We start from the raw sequence: 14,577 nt of genomic DNA, 5'->3' as shown, positions 1-14,577 counted from the left end.
AATATTGGTAACTTATAAATACAGACTTCCAGCTTTTGTGTTCAAATTTTCAGTTTGACATCTAAGTCTAGATTTTAATAATTGCAAATATTTATGAGAGGCTGGTGATATTTATTTTTCGAATAAAATATTAATTTCCCTAGGATATTTATTTTTGTCAATTTAATACCAGCACATGAAAATCATAACAAAAGATGATTTTTTTTTTTTAGCCCTTGGAAATTGACACTTTATTTTTAAGCTCTATTACATATAATTTCCATCCCCATTCCCAGAGATACTCAACTATTATAGATTATTAGCTAACAAAACAAAAACCAGTGAATGTTGTAAAAATGTTCAAGTTCAGTAAGAAGCTATGTTTTCTAGAGACATTCTAGAGTTCAATTTCCATTGACTTAGTTAGATTCATTGGATAGAGAAATCTTTAGATCTGAAGGTTCCGCGTTCCAGATGTTTTGGGCATATTCTTTAATTGTTCGGTCACTGGAGAATTTCCCCGAGGCAGCTGTGTTTTTGAGTACCCTTGTGTTCCAGGCCTTTGGATTCATGTACAGCTGACTCACTTTATCTTGACACTTGACATAGGCTTCCTAGTCTGCAAAGACTTTAAACCTGTCATGATAAAATAGCATGTTGATGATATCTTTGAAGAGGTCAGGCTGCTTGGGAGAAAAAAAGCCATTGTCAGTTTCATCAATGACCAGCTTCAGCTCTGGAAGTGCCTCATAGTATTCTTTTGCCTCGTACCCTTTCTTGTCCAAAGCAGCCACATCATCCACCCTCATGCCAAAGATGAACAGGTTCTCTTCCCCGGCTTCTTCTGCCATTTCCACGTTGGCCCCATCCATGGTCCCGATAGTTAGGGCCCCATTTAGCATGAACTTCATATTGCCTGTCCCCGAGGCTTCGGTGCCTGCAGTGGAAATCTGCTCTGACAGATCTGTGGCTGGAATGACTTTTTCAGCAAGAGATACTCTGTAGTTCTCCAAGAAGATGACTTTCAACTTGCTTCCAACCATAGGGTCATTGTTCACCACATCTGCCACTGAAGTGATCAGCTTTATGATCATTTTGGCCATGTGATATCCTGGGGCAGCTTTACCACCAATGATAACTGTCCTTGGCACGACTAACTTCTTAGGGTCTTTCTTAATGCGGTTGTACATCGTGATCACATGCAGACAGTTCAAGAGCTGTCGCTTGTACTCGTGTATCCTCTTCACCTGGACATCAAACATGGAGGATGGGTTGATCTTCACTTTGTACTCCGTCTCCAGGAACTGAGAAAACTTCAGCTTATTCTCCTGCTTCACCTTGGCGAGTTCTCGGAGGAAGACATCATCACCCAGGAAGCTGTGGAGCTTCGTCAGCTGGCTCAGGTCTTTCACATAGTCTTCTCCAATTTTCTCTGCTATGAGCTCTGCAAGTCCTGGGTTGCAGAGTAGGAGCCAGCACCTTGGAGTGATCCCATTGGTTTTATTCTGAAACTTGTCAGGTTCTAGCTCACTGAAGTTCTTGAATACTTTAGTCTTCACGATGTCTGAGTGGATTTTAGCCACGCCATTCACAGCATGGGAACCGACAATGCAGAGATGGGCCATGTTGATCCTTTTGCTTCCTTCCTCTTCTATCAGAGACATCCTTCTCAGACGGTCCACATCTTTAGGAAACAAGGCCACAATTCTATCTAAATGCTTCTGATTTATCTCATAAATGATTTCCAAATGTCGAGGGAGCAGCTTCTCCACCAGGTCCACGGGCCAGCGCTCCAGGGCTTCCGGGAGCACTGTGTGGTTGGTGTAGGCGAAGGTCTTCTGGGTGAGCTCCCATGCCTTGGACCAGGGCAGTTTTTCAATATCCACAAAAATCCTCATCAGCTCAGGGATCACGAGTGCAGGGTGAGTGTCATTCAGCTGGATGGCCACCTGATCCGGGAAGGCATCAAACACAGTTCCTGCACCAAGGGTGGAGCCAAACTTGGAGGCTTTGAAACGGCGATGATATCTTGCAAGGTTGCAGCCACCACAAAGTATTCCTGCTTCAATCTTAGCTCCTTCCCTTCAAAAAAATTGTCATTGGGATAGAGGACCCGGGAGATGTTCTCGGCCAGGTTTCGGTCCAGCACAGCCTGAATGTAGTCTCCAACATTAAAGTCTCTGAGGTTAAAGTCATTTGGTGCCCGAGCAGACCAGAGACGCATGGTGTTGACAGTGTTATTCATGTAGCCGGGCACCGGGGTGTCATATGGCAGAGCCAGGACCACCTGAGTGTCAATCCACTTGGTCCCGGTTTTGGTGTGTTCTACTTTTCCATAGAAGTGCACAGGCAGCATGAATTCTGGGCGGGACTTCTCCCAAGGGTTTCCATATCTGAGCCAATCATCTGCTTCTTCTACCTGCCATCCATCTCGGATCTTCTGATTGAAAATCCCATATTCATACCGAATGCCGTATCCATAGGCTGCAAGTCCCAGGGTTGCCATGGAATCCAAGAAGCAGGCAGCAAGTCTCCCAAGACCACCATTGCCAAGTCCAGCATCTTCTTCAATTTCTTCTAACTCTTCTATATCCAATCCAAGCTGGTAAATGGCCTCATCACAGGCATTTTGCAGACCGAGGTTGATCATGGTGTTCTGTAATGTTCGGTCCATGTAAAATTCCAGAGAGAGATAATAAACCCTCTTGGGGCACTTGTCGTAGTAGTGCTGCTGCGTGCGGATCCAGCGCCCCACCAGGTGGTCACGCAACATGTGCGCCAGCGCGAAGTAGTAGTCGCGGGTGGTGGCCACGTTGCGGTCCTTGACCAGCGTGAAGTGCAGGTGCCGGTTGAAGCTCTTCTTCAGCTCTGCCACGTTCTCCACGCCCACGATGCCGCGGATGCTGATCTTCCGCCGCTTCTCCTGGTCCGTCAGGGGCTTCGCCATGGCTGGGGAGGCGGGCTGCGCGGCGGGCTGCGCAGAGAGCTGGCTGTGCGGCCGGAGGCGCTGGGCTGCCGAGCAGGGGTAAAAGATGATTTTTTTGAAGATACCTTTATAGTACTGTGATTTTAAAAGACCAAGACAACAAAGTTTATTTTTTTGTTGTTCATATGTTTTATGAACAGATTAATAATTGACAGCAATGTTTTTTCTTTCATATATTTCAGACCCTTGGTAATATATTCAAAATAATTTTTAAATTTCCATTTATTGGTTGTTGAAATTAATGAAGCATATTGATAGAAGAATAACTTATAAACATGCATTGAATCTCAGAATAAAATGGCATGTATAAATGGCCTATGTCAGCTTTTACTATATTAAGTCAGAAAATATATGAGTTGAATGAATTTTCTTGGTAGAATAGCACATTTGAAATTTTTTAGAGAAAACTAATTTGTGTGAGTTTAACAATTATATTACATAGAAAATATATGAACAACTGTCTGTCATTAATTTTATTTACTATTTATGTATTTGATTTTTTAAATAATTACTTAGTAAACAAACAGTAATAGTTGGTGATTACATGTTGAGTATCTTCCTTAGTATAATTAAAGTATGATTGCTTTTTTAAAAATTTGCTTTCATAATATTGAAAATATAATTTTTAAGAATTTTTAAATTATAAGATTATTCTGCAAGCATGTAAATTTTAATCTGCAATGAACACTGAACTATTCATCTTAAAACTTGACTGCAAATGTTACATCAGTAAATGAAAAATATACTTACTTTAGCAATATTTCTATATATAAGTAGAAAGAGAGCAAGCCAGAAGTTCATATTGCTGTAACAAACCTGCATCGTGGAAAAGATCAGACTAGTGTACTAGAAAATGCCTGCAAGCAGCAAATCTGGATGCTCATATTAGGAGAGTTACTGCAGGTGACATCTATTCCACACTGAGATGTCATAAAGACAATGGTGCAAAGGGACAGTCAGCACTGGGTCAGCAGATACTGAAAAGTAGACTTAGAGGATGTCAGCATAAATGTACTAGTAAAACTCATGATCATGAATGATGGTGCCCTCAAGGAGCCTATAAATATATACACATTCAAGTGGAATTTTGAATGATCCTTGTGTGATTCTTTGAATAACCTGGGCAAAACTGGTTTAATACAAACACATGACACATTGTAACAACCGAAACTTGTTACAGAGTATGGCTACATGAAATTTCTTATAAAAAACAAACAATTTGAATTCAAATAGGAGAAATAACTATGCCTGCAGCTTATGAAGGAAAATACGTTGTCAAAATTTAAAATAGTAGATGCATTTGTTTTCATTTATTTAATATTTATATAGCATTAATACAACTGCCACTGTTTTAAGTATTTTACAGATATTAACTCATTTAATATATAAGAAAAAAATATAACTCATGCATTACTGATAAAAAACTGAGAGTTTTTAAGAATTGATCAAGTCATGTAACTAATTATCAGAGGATCTGGGATGAAAATTCAGGGTCTTTCCATATGCTGCAGAAGATCATACATGATTATGAAATTAATAGAATCAGACAGCAAAACAAAATTTAGAAAGCACATAAAGATTTATTTCAAAATAGTATTTGTAATGTTCTCCAAGAAAAGAAGCAAGTAGTGAGATTGAATCTTTTATGAGTTTGAATGTAAGGTTTTAATAACAGTTATAAGAATTTTGGAATATCATTTTGTTGCTCCGGCACATGACATTGGTGTAAAGTAGAAACAATAAGAGCTATTATATTTGGAGTTCTCATGTGTTTCTCATGTTAAAAATGAATGCATTAGTAGATTTTCATTTTAGGTGGATCAACTCATCTTAATATTCCAGGAACATTTTTTGCTGTACCACTGAAAGTCCAGCATCCTGAGAACCTCACATGTCCCAGGCAAACAGGAACAGATTACCACTCTCACTCTGCAGTCAAAGGCAACAACAGACATTGGTTATGTGCCACTTTCTGGTAGAAAACATTATAAAACCACTGAGATGTTTGCATCTGTTATCAAATTTTCTGTATATTAATCTATATTTTTTTAGAAAAAAATATGTTGGAATATCGACTGTAAAACAGAATGAAGTAGATTGTGTGCCCCAGAAGAAAAAAATACTAGAAAAGCCGCATTAAGAACATCTATGTAAAAACATCAGAGAAATATTGACGTCTCCAAGACAGGAGGGGCCATCTTTCTGGTGAGGGGATTATGGAAGACAGCAGAAATGACATTCTGAAGTAACATTATTTTTTTCCACAAGTGTATTTGTGGATCTGGACTTAAGTCATTTAAGGCTTAGAATCTGAACTTTTCCTAGACACAGGGACTCTGCTAGGTACAGTGAAACCAGTGGACATACAAGTATTCTTTTGCGGCTGAAATACAAAAGTGTAGCATGAAGGGCAAGATCTTGATGAGAAGAAAGACATGGAAAACTCAGCCTAACAACCAGACTATCCCACCTCACACACATATACAACTCTTAAGCTGCACAAGTTCAGGGTCTAAACAATCAAGCAAAAAGCCTCTGAATGACAAGCCATAGCATTCCTGCAATCTCAGCAAGCCAAGGAGGAAAAGATTAGAGGTCAGATCCCTCTATTCATTTATTTATTTTAAATTTACTTTAAGTTCTGAGATACGTGTGCAGAACGTACAGGTTTGTTACATAGGTATACATGTCCCATGGTGGTTTGCGACACCTATCAACCCGTCATCTAGGTTTTCAGCCCCACATGCATTAGGTATTTGTCCTAATGCTCTCCCTCCCCTTGCCTCCCACCCTCCCACAGGACCTTGTGAGTGATGTTCACCTCTCTGTGTCCATGTGTTCTCACTGTTCAACTCTTACTTATGAGTGAGAACATGCAGTGTTTGATTTTCTGTTTCTGTGTTTGTTTGCTGGGAATCATGGCTTCCAGCTTCATCCATGTCACTAAAAAGGACATGATTTCACCACTGATTCCACAGAAATACAAACTAACATCAGAGAATACTCCAAACACCTCTATGCAAATAAACTAGGAAATCTAGAAGAAATGGATAAATTCATGGACACATAATCCCTCCCAAGACTAAACCAGGAAGAAGTCAAATCCCTGAAGAGATCGATAACAAGTTCTGAAATTCAGGCAGTAAGTAACAGCTTACCAACCAAAAAAAGCCCAGGACCAGATGGACTTACAGCCAAATTCTAGTAGAGGTACAAAGAGGAGCTGGCACCATTCCTTCTGGAACTCTTCCAAACAACAGAAAAAGAGGCACTCCTCCCTAACTCATTTTATGAGGCCAGTATCATCCTGATAGCTAAACCTGGCATATATAAAAAAAAAAAATTCAGGCCAATATCCCTGAAGAACATCGATGGAAAAATCCTCAATAAAATACTGGCCAACTGAATCCAGCAGCACATCAAAAAAGCTTATCCAACATGATCAAGTTGGCTTCATCCTTAGGATGCATATTCAACATATACAAATCAATAAATGTAATCCATCACATAAACAGAAGCAATGAAAAAAGTCACATGATTAAATAGGGAATCCTTTCCCCATTGCTTGTTTTTCTCAGGTTTGTCAAAGATCAGATAGTTGTAGATATGCGGCGTTATTTCTGAGGGCTCTGTTCTGTTTCATTGATCTATATCTCTGTTTTGGTACCAGTACCATGCTGTTTTGGTTACTGTAGCATTGTAGCATAGTTTGAAGTCAGGTAGTGTGATGCCTCCAGCTTTGTTCTTTTGGCTTAGGATTGACTTGGCAATGCAGGCTCTTTTTTGGTTCCATATGAACTTTAAAGTAGTTTTTTCCAATTCTGTGAAGAAAGGCATTGGTGCTAGGAAAACTGGCTAGCCATATGTAGAAAGCTGAAACTGGATCCCTTCCTTACACCTTATACAAAAATCAATTCAAGATAGATTAAAGACTTAAATGTTAGACCTAAAATCATAAAAAACCTAGCAGAAAACCTAGGCATTACCATTCAGGACATAGGCATGGGCAAGGACTTCATGTCTAAAACACCAAAAGCAATGGCAACAAAAGACAAAATTGACAAATGGGATCTAATTAAACTAAAGAGCTTCTGCACAGCAAAAGAAACTGCCATCAGAGTGAACAGGCAACCTACAAAATGGGAGAAAATTTTCGCAACCTACTCATCTGACAAAGGGCTAATATCCAGAATCTACAATGAACTCAAACAAATTTACAAGAAGAAAACAAACGACCCCATCAAAAAGTGGGCGAAGGACATGAACAGACACTTCTCAAAAGAAGACATTTATGCAGCCAAAAAACACATGAAAAAATGCTCGTCATCACTGGCCATCAGAGAAATGCAAATCAAAACCACAATGAGATACCATCTCACACCAGTTAGAATGGCAATCATTAAAAAGTCAGGAAACAACAGGTGCTGGAGAGGATGTGGAGAAATAGGAACACTTTTACACTGTTGGTGGGACTGTAAACTAGTTCAACCATTGTGGAAGTCAGTGTGGTGATTCCTCAGGGATCTAGAACTAGGAATACCATTTGACCCAGCCATCCCATTACTGGGTATATACCCAAAGGACTATAAATCATGCTGCTGTAAAGACACATGCACACGTATGTTTATTGCAGGACTATTCACAATAGCAAAGACTTGGAACCAACCCAAATGTCCAATAATGATAGACTGGATTAAGAAAATGTGGCACATATACACCATGGAATACTATGCAGCCATAAAAAATGATGAGTTCATGTCCTTTGTAGGGACATGGATGAAATTGGAAAACATCATTCTCAGTAAACTATCACAAGAATGAAAAAACCAAACACCGCATATTCTCACTCATAGGTGGGAATTGAACAATGAGATCACATGCACACAGGAAGGGGAATATCACACTCTGGGGACTGTTGTGGGGTGGGGGGAGGGGGGAGGGATAGCATTGGGAGATATACCTAATGCTAGATGACGAGTTGGTGCAGCGCGCCAGCATGGCACATGTATACATATGTAACTAACCTGCACAATGTGCACATGTACCCTAAAACTTAAAGTATAATAAAAAAAAGAAATATGTAAGCAATAAACAAAAAGTTATGGTTGTGTTCCAAAAAAAAAAAAAAGAAAAAAATCACGATTATCTCAATAGATGCAAAAAAGACCTTTGATAAAATTCAGCCTTGCTTCATGTTAAAAATTCTCAACAAACTAGGCATTGATGGAACATATCTCAAAATAATAAGAGCTATTTATGACAGACTTATAGCCAATATTATACTTAATGGGCAAAAGCTTGAAGCATTCTCTTTGAAAACTAGCCCAAGACAAGGATGTCCTCTCTCACCACTCCTATTCAACACAGTATTGGAAGTTCTGGCCAGGGAAATCAGGCAAGAAAAAGAAATGAAGTGTATTCAAGTAGGAAGAGAGGGAGTCAAATTGTCTCTGTTTGCAGACGACATGATTGTATATTTAGAAAACCCTATTGTCTCAGCCCAAAATCTTGTAAGCTGATAAGGAACTTCAGCAAAGTCTCAGGATACAAAATCAATGTGCAAAAGTCACAAGCATTTCTATACACCAGATTCCTCTATTTCAAAGTCTTGAAATAAGTGCCCTAGAAGCAGACTGATCAAAGAGACACAGCCCAAGTGTTATAGCTCTTTTACAATTTGTCTAGTAGGTTTTCCAGTTTTCACCAGAAAATCCCCCATGGAGAAAAAATAAAAGGTAGACACAACCAAATGTTCTTTGAGGGTCAAACGTCATAGACCCCCGAAGAAATGTCTACCAGGAACCATTTCTGGAATATAGAAATATAGGCTGTGAGCTATATGCACAGATGAGTGGTTCAGCTCATATATGGGTCCAATAAAGACTATCTAGCATTTTCAAATTTAGAGAGGTAAACATGCAAACAGAATCCTAAGAACATTTTAACTATAGCTGAGGTGTACTTTTTTCTTTCCTAGAGTTTAGATGGCTTCCTGATTTATAACAGCTTTGCATGTATTAAGGTTGGCATGACTAGCCACGTTGAATCCTAATATAAAATGCTCCACAATAGCATCAGCGTCAGACTAGCCCATATTTGGACTAGCCTTCTTTTTTTTATTTTTTTCTGTTGCAAAGCACATTTTTTTTCAGTATAAGTCTCTGTGAGATTTATCTTTAAATTGAATGTTTTGCTGTGAAAAGAAGAGTTGAATCCATATTTTGATAATGTTCATTATTCCTTACATCATTGTGTGCCTGCTTAATTTCCAGATTTAATGAGAAAAAAAAACTTTTGATAAATTTTAAAGTAAGTTCATTATGACAAATAGCATAACTAGTCCCAAGTTTCCTAAAATTTCTATTTATTTTAATGTGTTGCATGAATATTTTTTAAATGTCTTCCAGACACTGTGTTTACCTTCTGGTCAATTTAATTAAGCAAATATTTATGAGGAAATTCTATACATAAGAAGCTTTTCAGAATGGTTTTTATTTCAACAAAATAATTTATATGATGCTTATCATTACCTTGTGGACAATTCTTCTGCAAATTTATGGCTGAGGTCCACATAGTTTCTTCACAATGAGGGTGTTTTATTCCCCCTCATTTCTCTCTCATCTGTGACTTCTTCAAAACAATTATTGACACTCAAGTCCATGACTTCCTACCAAAAAGAATGTAATTGGCTAAGACAAATGTTATAGTGAGATAAATCACTGCATTTTGAAAGTCAACCAGAAAGCGACCAGATCCAACTGGGTCACATAGAGAAAAATAGAAAATAACACTTTGAAAATGAAAGCGGAACAAATTTCTAGTTACCTCATCACACATGGTAAAACAGGTTCTGGCATCAGTGTTTTTTTTTTCTTTCTTTCTTTTCTTTTTTATTTTTTTTGGTTGAGAGGTAGGAGTGAAAACATCTGCCTGTGATACATATTGACCAGAGATATATTGTATTAGTAGCTTTCTGTTGCAAATTTTGTGGCAATTTAAGCACCAGAAATCAACAGTTTAGTGTCTTGGAGAAATTGGTGTCTTCCTTCCTTCCTTCCTTCCTTCCTTCCTTCCTTCCTTCCTTCCTTCCTTCCTTCCTCTCTCTCTCTCTCGTTTCTTTCTTTCTCTTGGGGGTTGTTTGAAAAGCTGATTCATAATTGGAACAAAAACTGAAGGAATTGTGGTCAATATCAACTAGGAAGATTATTTGCTTCCAATCTCTGTAAAATATAGCTCATCATTTTAAGATGAGTGATCTGTTAATAATCATTTGCTCTGGAATCTTGACTGTGTCTTCATAAACTTACAAAGTACAAATATAATGATTGCCATTCTAACTGGTGTGAGATGGTATCTCATTGTGGTTTTGATTTGCATTTCTCTGATGGCCAGTGATGGTGAGCATTTTTTCATGTGTTTTTGGCTGCATAAATGTCTTCTTTTGAGAAGTGTCTGTTCATGTCCTTTGCCCACTTTTTGATGGGGTCGTTTGTTTTTTTCTTGTAAATTTGTTTGAGTTCATTGTGGATTCTAGATATTAGCCCTTTGTCAGATGAGTAGGTTGCGAAAATTTTCTCCCATTTTGTAGGTTGCCTGTTCACTCTGTTGGCGGTTTCTTTTGCTGTGCAGAAGCTCTTTAGTTTAATTAGATCCCATTTGTCAATTTTGTCTTTTGTTGCCATTGCTTTTGGTGTTTTAGACATGGAAGTCATTGCCCATGCCTATGTCCTGAATGGTAATGCCTAGGTTTTCTTCTAGGGTTTTTATGGTTTTAGGTCTAACATTTAAGTCTTTAATCCATCTTGAATTGATTTTTGTATAAGGTGTAAGAAAGGGATCCAGTTTCAGCTTTCTACATATGGCTAGCCAGTTTTCCCAGCACCATTTATTAAATAGGGAATCCTTTCCCCATTGCTTGTTTTTCTCAGGTTTGTCAAAGATTAGATAGTTGTAGATATGCAGCGTTATTTCTGAGGGCTCTGTTCTGTTCCATTGATCTATATCTCTGTTTTGGTATCAGTTCCATGCTGTTTTGGTTACTGTAGCCTTGCAGTATAGTTTGAAGTCAGGAAACAACAGGTGCTGGAGAGGATGTGGAGAAATAGGAACACTTTTGCACTGTTGGTGGGACTGTAAACTATTTCAACCATTGTGGAAGTCAGTGTGGTGATTCCTCAGGGATCTAGAATTAGAAATACCATTTGACCCAGCCATCCCATTGCTGGGTATATACCCAAAGGACTATAAATCATGCTGCTGTAAAGACTCATGCTCACGTATGTTTATTGCGGCATTATTCACAATAGCAAAGACTTGGAACCAACCCAAATGTCCAATAATGATAGACTGGATTAAGAAAATGTGGCACATATACACCATGGAATACTATACAGCCATAAAAAATGATGAGTTCATGTCCTTTGTAGGGACATGGATGAAATTGGAAATCATCATTCTCAGTAAACTGTCGCAAGAACAAAAAACCAAACACTGCATATTCTCACTCATAGGTGGGAATTGAACAATGAGAACACATGGACACAGGAAGGGGAACATCACACTCTGGGGACTGTTGTGGGGTTGGGGGAGAGGGGAGGGATAGCATTGGGAGATATACCTAATGCTAGATGACGAGTTAGTGGGTACAGCGCACCAGCATGGCACATGTATACATATGTAACTAACCTGCACATTGTGCACATGTACCCTAAAACTTAAAGTATAATAATAATAAAAAAATAAAAAATAAACAAATAAACATGATATTAAACATCAAAAAAGTACAAATATAAAACTTTGAGAAATATTTTGAAAAAATTTTGAAAACATAAATGATAAAATAATACCTCTTTAAAAAGTTTAGCATAAAACCTTTTTTAAAAGTTTCAAAGTATCTTTTTTTAATATTTGAAAGTTACTTAGAGGACATTATATATTATATCTTTTGCTTTTAATACTTTTTATTTGGCTTTCATGTTAAAATATAATGTTCAAATAAAAATTTGATTTTTTTCTTATAAATATTTCACTTTAATATGTATGTCATCAATTAGGAGAATATTTACCAAACCCAAGACTATACATATAAACCATACAAGTAATTATGAAATAAGGAGATTTTGTTGCTATTTAATGGTATCAAACTTACAGGTTGTTCTTCAGGCCCACATTTCTCTTCCACAATTGGTGTGAGTGGAATGCTGTCCTTTCTTCGTACTCATGGTAATTTAATTTTTCATACTTGTCTCCTTGTATTCACTCTAGAATACTTTCACTCTCTTCTCATAAAGCACAGGAAATAATCAACAAAATGAAGAGACAATGCACAGAATGGGAGAAAATATATGCAAACTACCCATCTGACAAGGAATTAATAACCAGAATATATAAGGAGCTCAAACAACTCTGTAGGAAAAAAATATATAATAATCTGATAAAAATTGACAAAAGATTTGAGCCAGGCGTGGTGGCTCACGCCTGTAATCCCAGCACTTTGAGAGGCTGAGGCCAGCGGATCACGAGGTCAGGAGATCGAGACCATGGTGAAACCCCGTCTCTACTAAAAATACAAAAAGTTAGCCGGGCGTGATGGCGGACGCCTGTAGTCCCAGCTACTTGGGAGGCTGAGGCAGGAGAATGGTGTGAACCCAGGAGGCGGAGCTTGCAGTGAGCCAAGATTGCGCCACTGCACTCCAGCCTGGGCAACAGAGCGAGACTCCATCTCAAAAAAAAAATATATATATTTGAATACACATTTCTCAAAAGACATACAAATGGTAAACATGCGTGTGAAAAGGGGCTCAATCTCATAGATAGTCAGAGAAATGCAAATATCTACGATGAGATATTATCTCTCCCCAGTTGGAATGGCTTACATCCAAAAGACAGGTAATAACATATGCTGCTAAGGATATGGAGAATAGGGGACTCTTGTACACTATTGGTGGGAATATGAGTTAGCACAACCACTATGGAGAACAGTATGGAGATTCCTCAAAAACCTAAAAATCGAGACCATATAATTCAGCTATCCCACCGTTGGGTATATACTCAAAATAAAGCAAATCAGTATATCAAATAAGTATCTGCACACTCACGTTTGTTGCAGCACTTACAATAGTTAAGAATTGGATGCAACCTAAGTGTCCATTAGCAGATGAATGGATAAAGAAAATGTGGTACATATACACAATTCAGCCATGAATAAGAAGGACATCCAGTGTGTTGCAACAGCATGGATAGTACTAGAGATCATTATGTTAAGTAAAATAAACCAGGCACAGAAAGATGAACATTTTGTGTTCTCACTTATTTGGGGGTTTGAAAATCAAATCAGTTGAAACCATGAATATAGAGAGTAGAAGGATGGTTACCAGAGGCTGGAAATGGTGCTGGGTGTTGGAGGGCGAGGTGAGAATAATTAATGGTTACAAAAAAATAGAAATAATCAATAAGACCTACTGTTTGATAGCTCAATAGGGTGATTATATTGAATAATAACTTAATTGTATATTTTCAAATAACTTAAAGAATGTAATTGGATTATTTGTAACTCAAAGTATAAATACTTGAAGGGATACATACCCCATTCTCCATGGTGTGCTTATTTCAAATTGCATGCCTGTATCAAAACGTCTCATGTATCCCATAAACACATACACCCACTATGTACCCACACATTATTTTTAAAGTAAATAAATAAAAACAGGAAAATGTAAGAAAATAGACTGGCCACATTATATCAAAAAGTATGCTGATATAGCTATATTTACTTTTTTTTTTTTTTTTTTTTTGAGACAGAGTCTCACTTTGTTGCCCAGGCTGGAGTGCAGTGGCACGATCCCGGCTCACTGCAACCTCCGCCTCTGGGGTTCAAGCGATTCTCCTGCCTCGGTCTCCCGAATAGCTGGGACTACAGGCGCCTGCCATCACTCATGGCTAATTTTTGTATTTTTAATAGACACAGGGTTTCACCATATTGGTCACACTGGTCTTGAACTCCTGATCTTATGATCCGCCCGCCTCGGCCTCCAAAAGTTCTGGGATTACAGGCATGAGTCATCGCACCTGGCCTATATTTACATTTTTAAAAAATAATATTCTGGTTAAAAAAATTAGGGATAAAAACACATTATGTCATTTAGAAATGCATAACTTCCATAATTAAAAATATGAGATATCCAAATTGATGCACAATTTAAAATGTTTTTTCAGATGTAATAGTATGAAATTTAACTGAAAAGTACAGCAATTGTCAAACCCTCAATAAGCCAAATATGTTCACGTATCTCTTATTCACAGATAAAGTATTCAAAACATCTAAATAACATATTAGCTAGCCTGAGCTAATAAATATTTGTATAAAATTTCCCAAATTAGTATATATTATATACCCAATCATGTTTAATAAGAACACATTATAAGCATGATTTAACTCCTATAATAAAAGAACATATACTGAATTAAAAAATAAAAATTTATACATATTTTTAAAATTATTTAAATTAGAATTAACTGAAAATTAAATAAAATAATTACAAAATTATGCTTCATTCAATTTATAAATGAAGTTACTGAAATCTGTTACAAATTAAATAATTAAATAAAGTTTA

At 37.5% G+C, this 14,577-nt stretch overlaps 1 protein-coding gene and 1 non-coding gene across 2 annotated transcripts; one reads left to right on the top strand and one right to left on the bottom strand.

Moving 5' to 3' along the window:
* Window positions 1-208: 208 nt before the first annotated feature.
* On the bottom strand, window positions 209-2,990 carry LOC101145974 (glycogen phosphorylase, liver form-like). The gene is given in 2 exon segments (XM_055381568.2): window positions 209-2,002; window positions 2,005-2,990. Coding segments are annotated over 2 exon segments (2,526 nt in total). The 5' UTR covers window positions 2,927-2,990; the 3' UTR covers window positions 209-398.
* A 5,629-nt stretch (window positions 2,991-8,619) lies between these two features.
* On the top strand, window positions 8,620-8,681 carry LOC115934168 (U7 small nuclear RNA). Its single transcript, XR_004069995.1, has one exon. It is a non-coding gene; the product is annotated as a U7 small nuclear RNA (small nuclear RNA).
* The last annotated feature ends 5,896 nt before the right edge of the window (window positions 8,682-14,577 follow it).

The sequence above is a fragment of the Gorilla gorilla genome, chromosome 2 (genome assembly GCF_029281585.2).
Source record: "Gorilla gorilla gorilla isolate KB3781 chromosome 2, NHGRI_mGorGor1-v2.1_pri, whole genome shotgun sequence".
Lineage (NCBI taxonomy): Eukaryota > Metazoa > Chordata > Mammalia > Primates > Hominidae > Gorilla > Gorilla gorilla.
The sequence above is the reverse complement of the archived record's forward strand: the minus strand, read 5'-3'. Positions and strand labels throughout refer to the sequence as shown.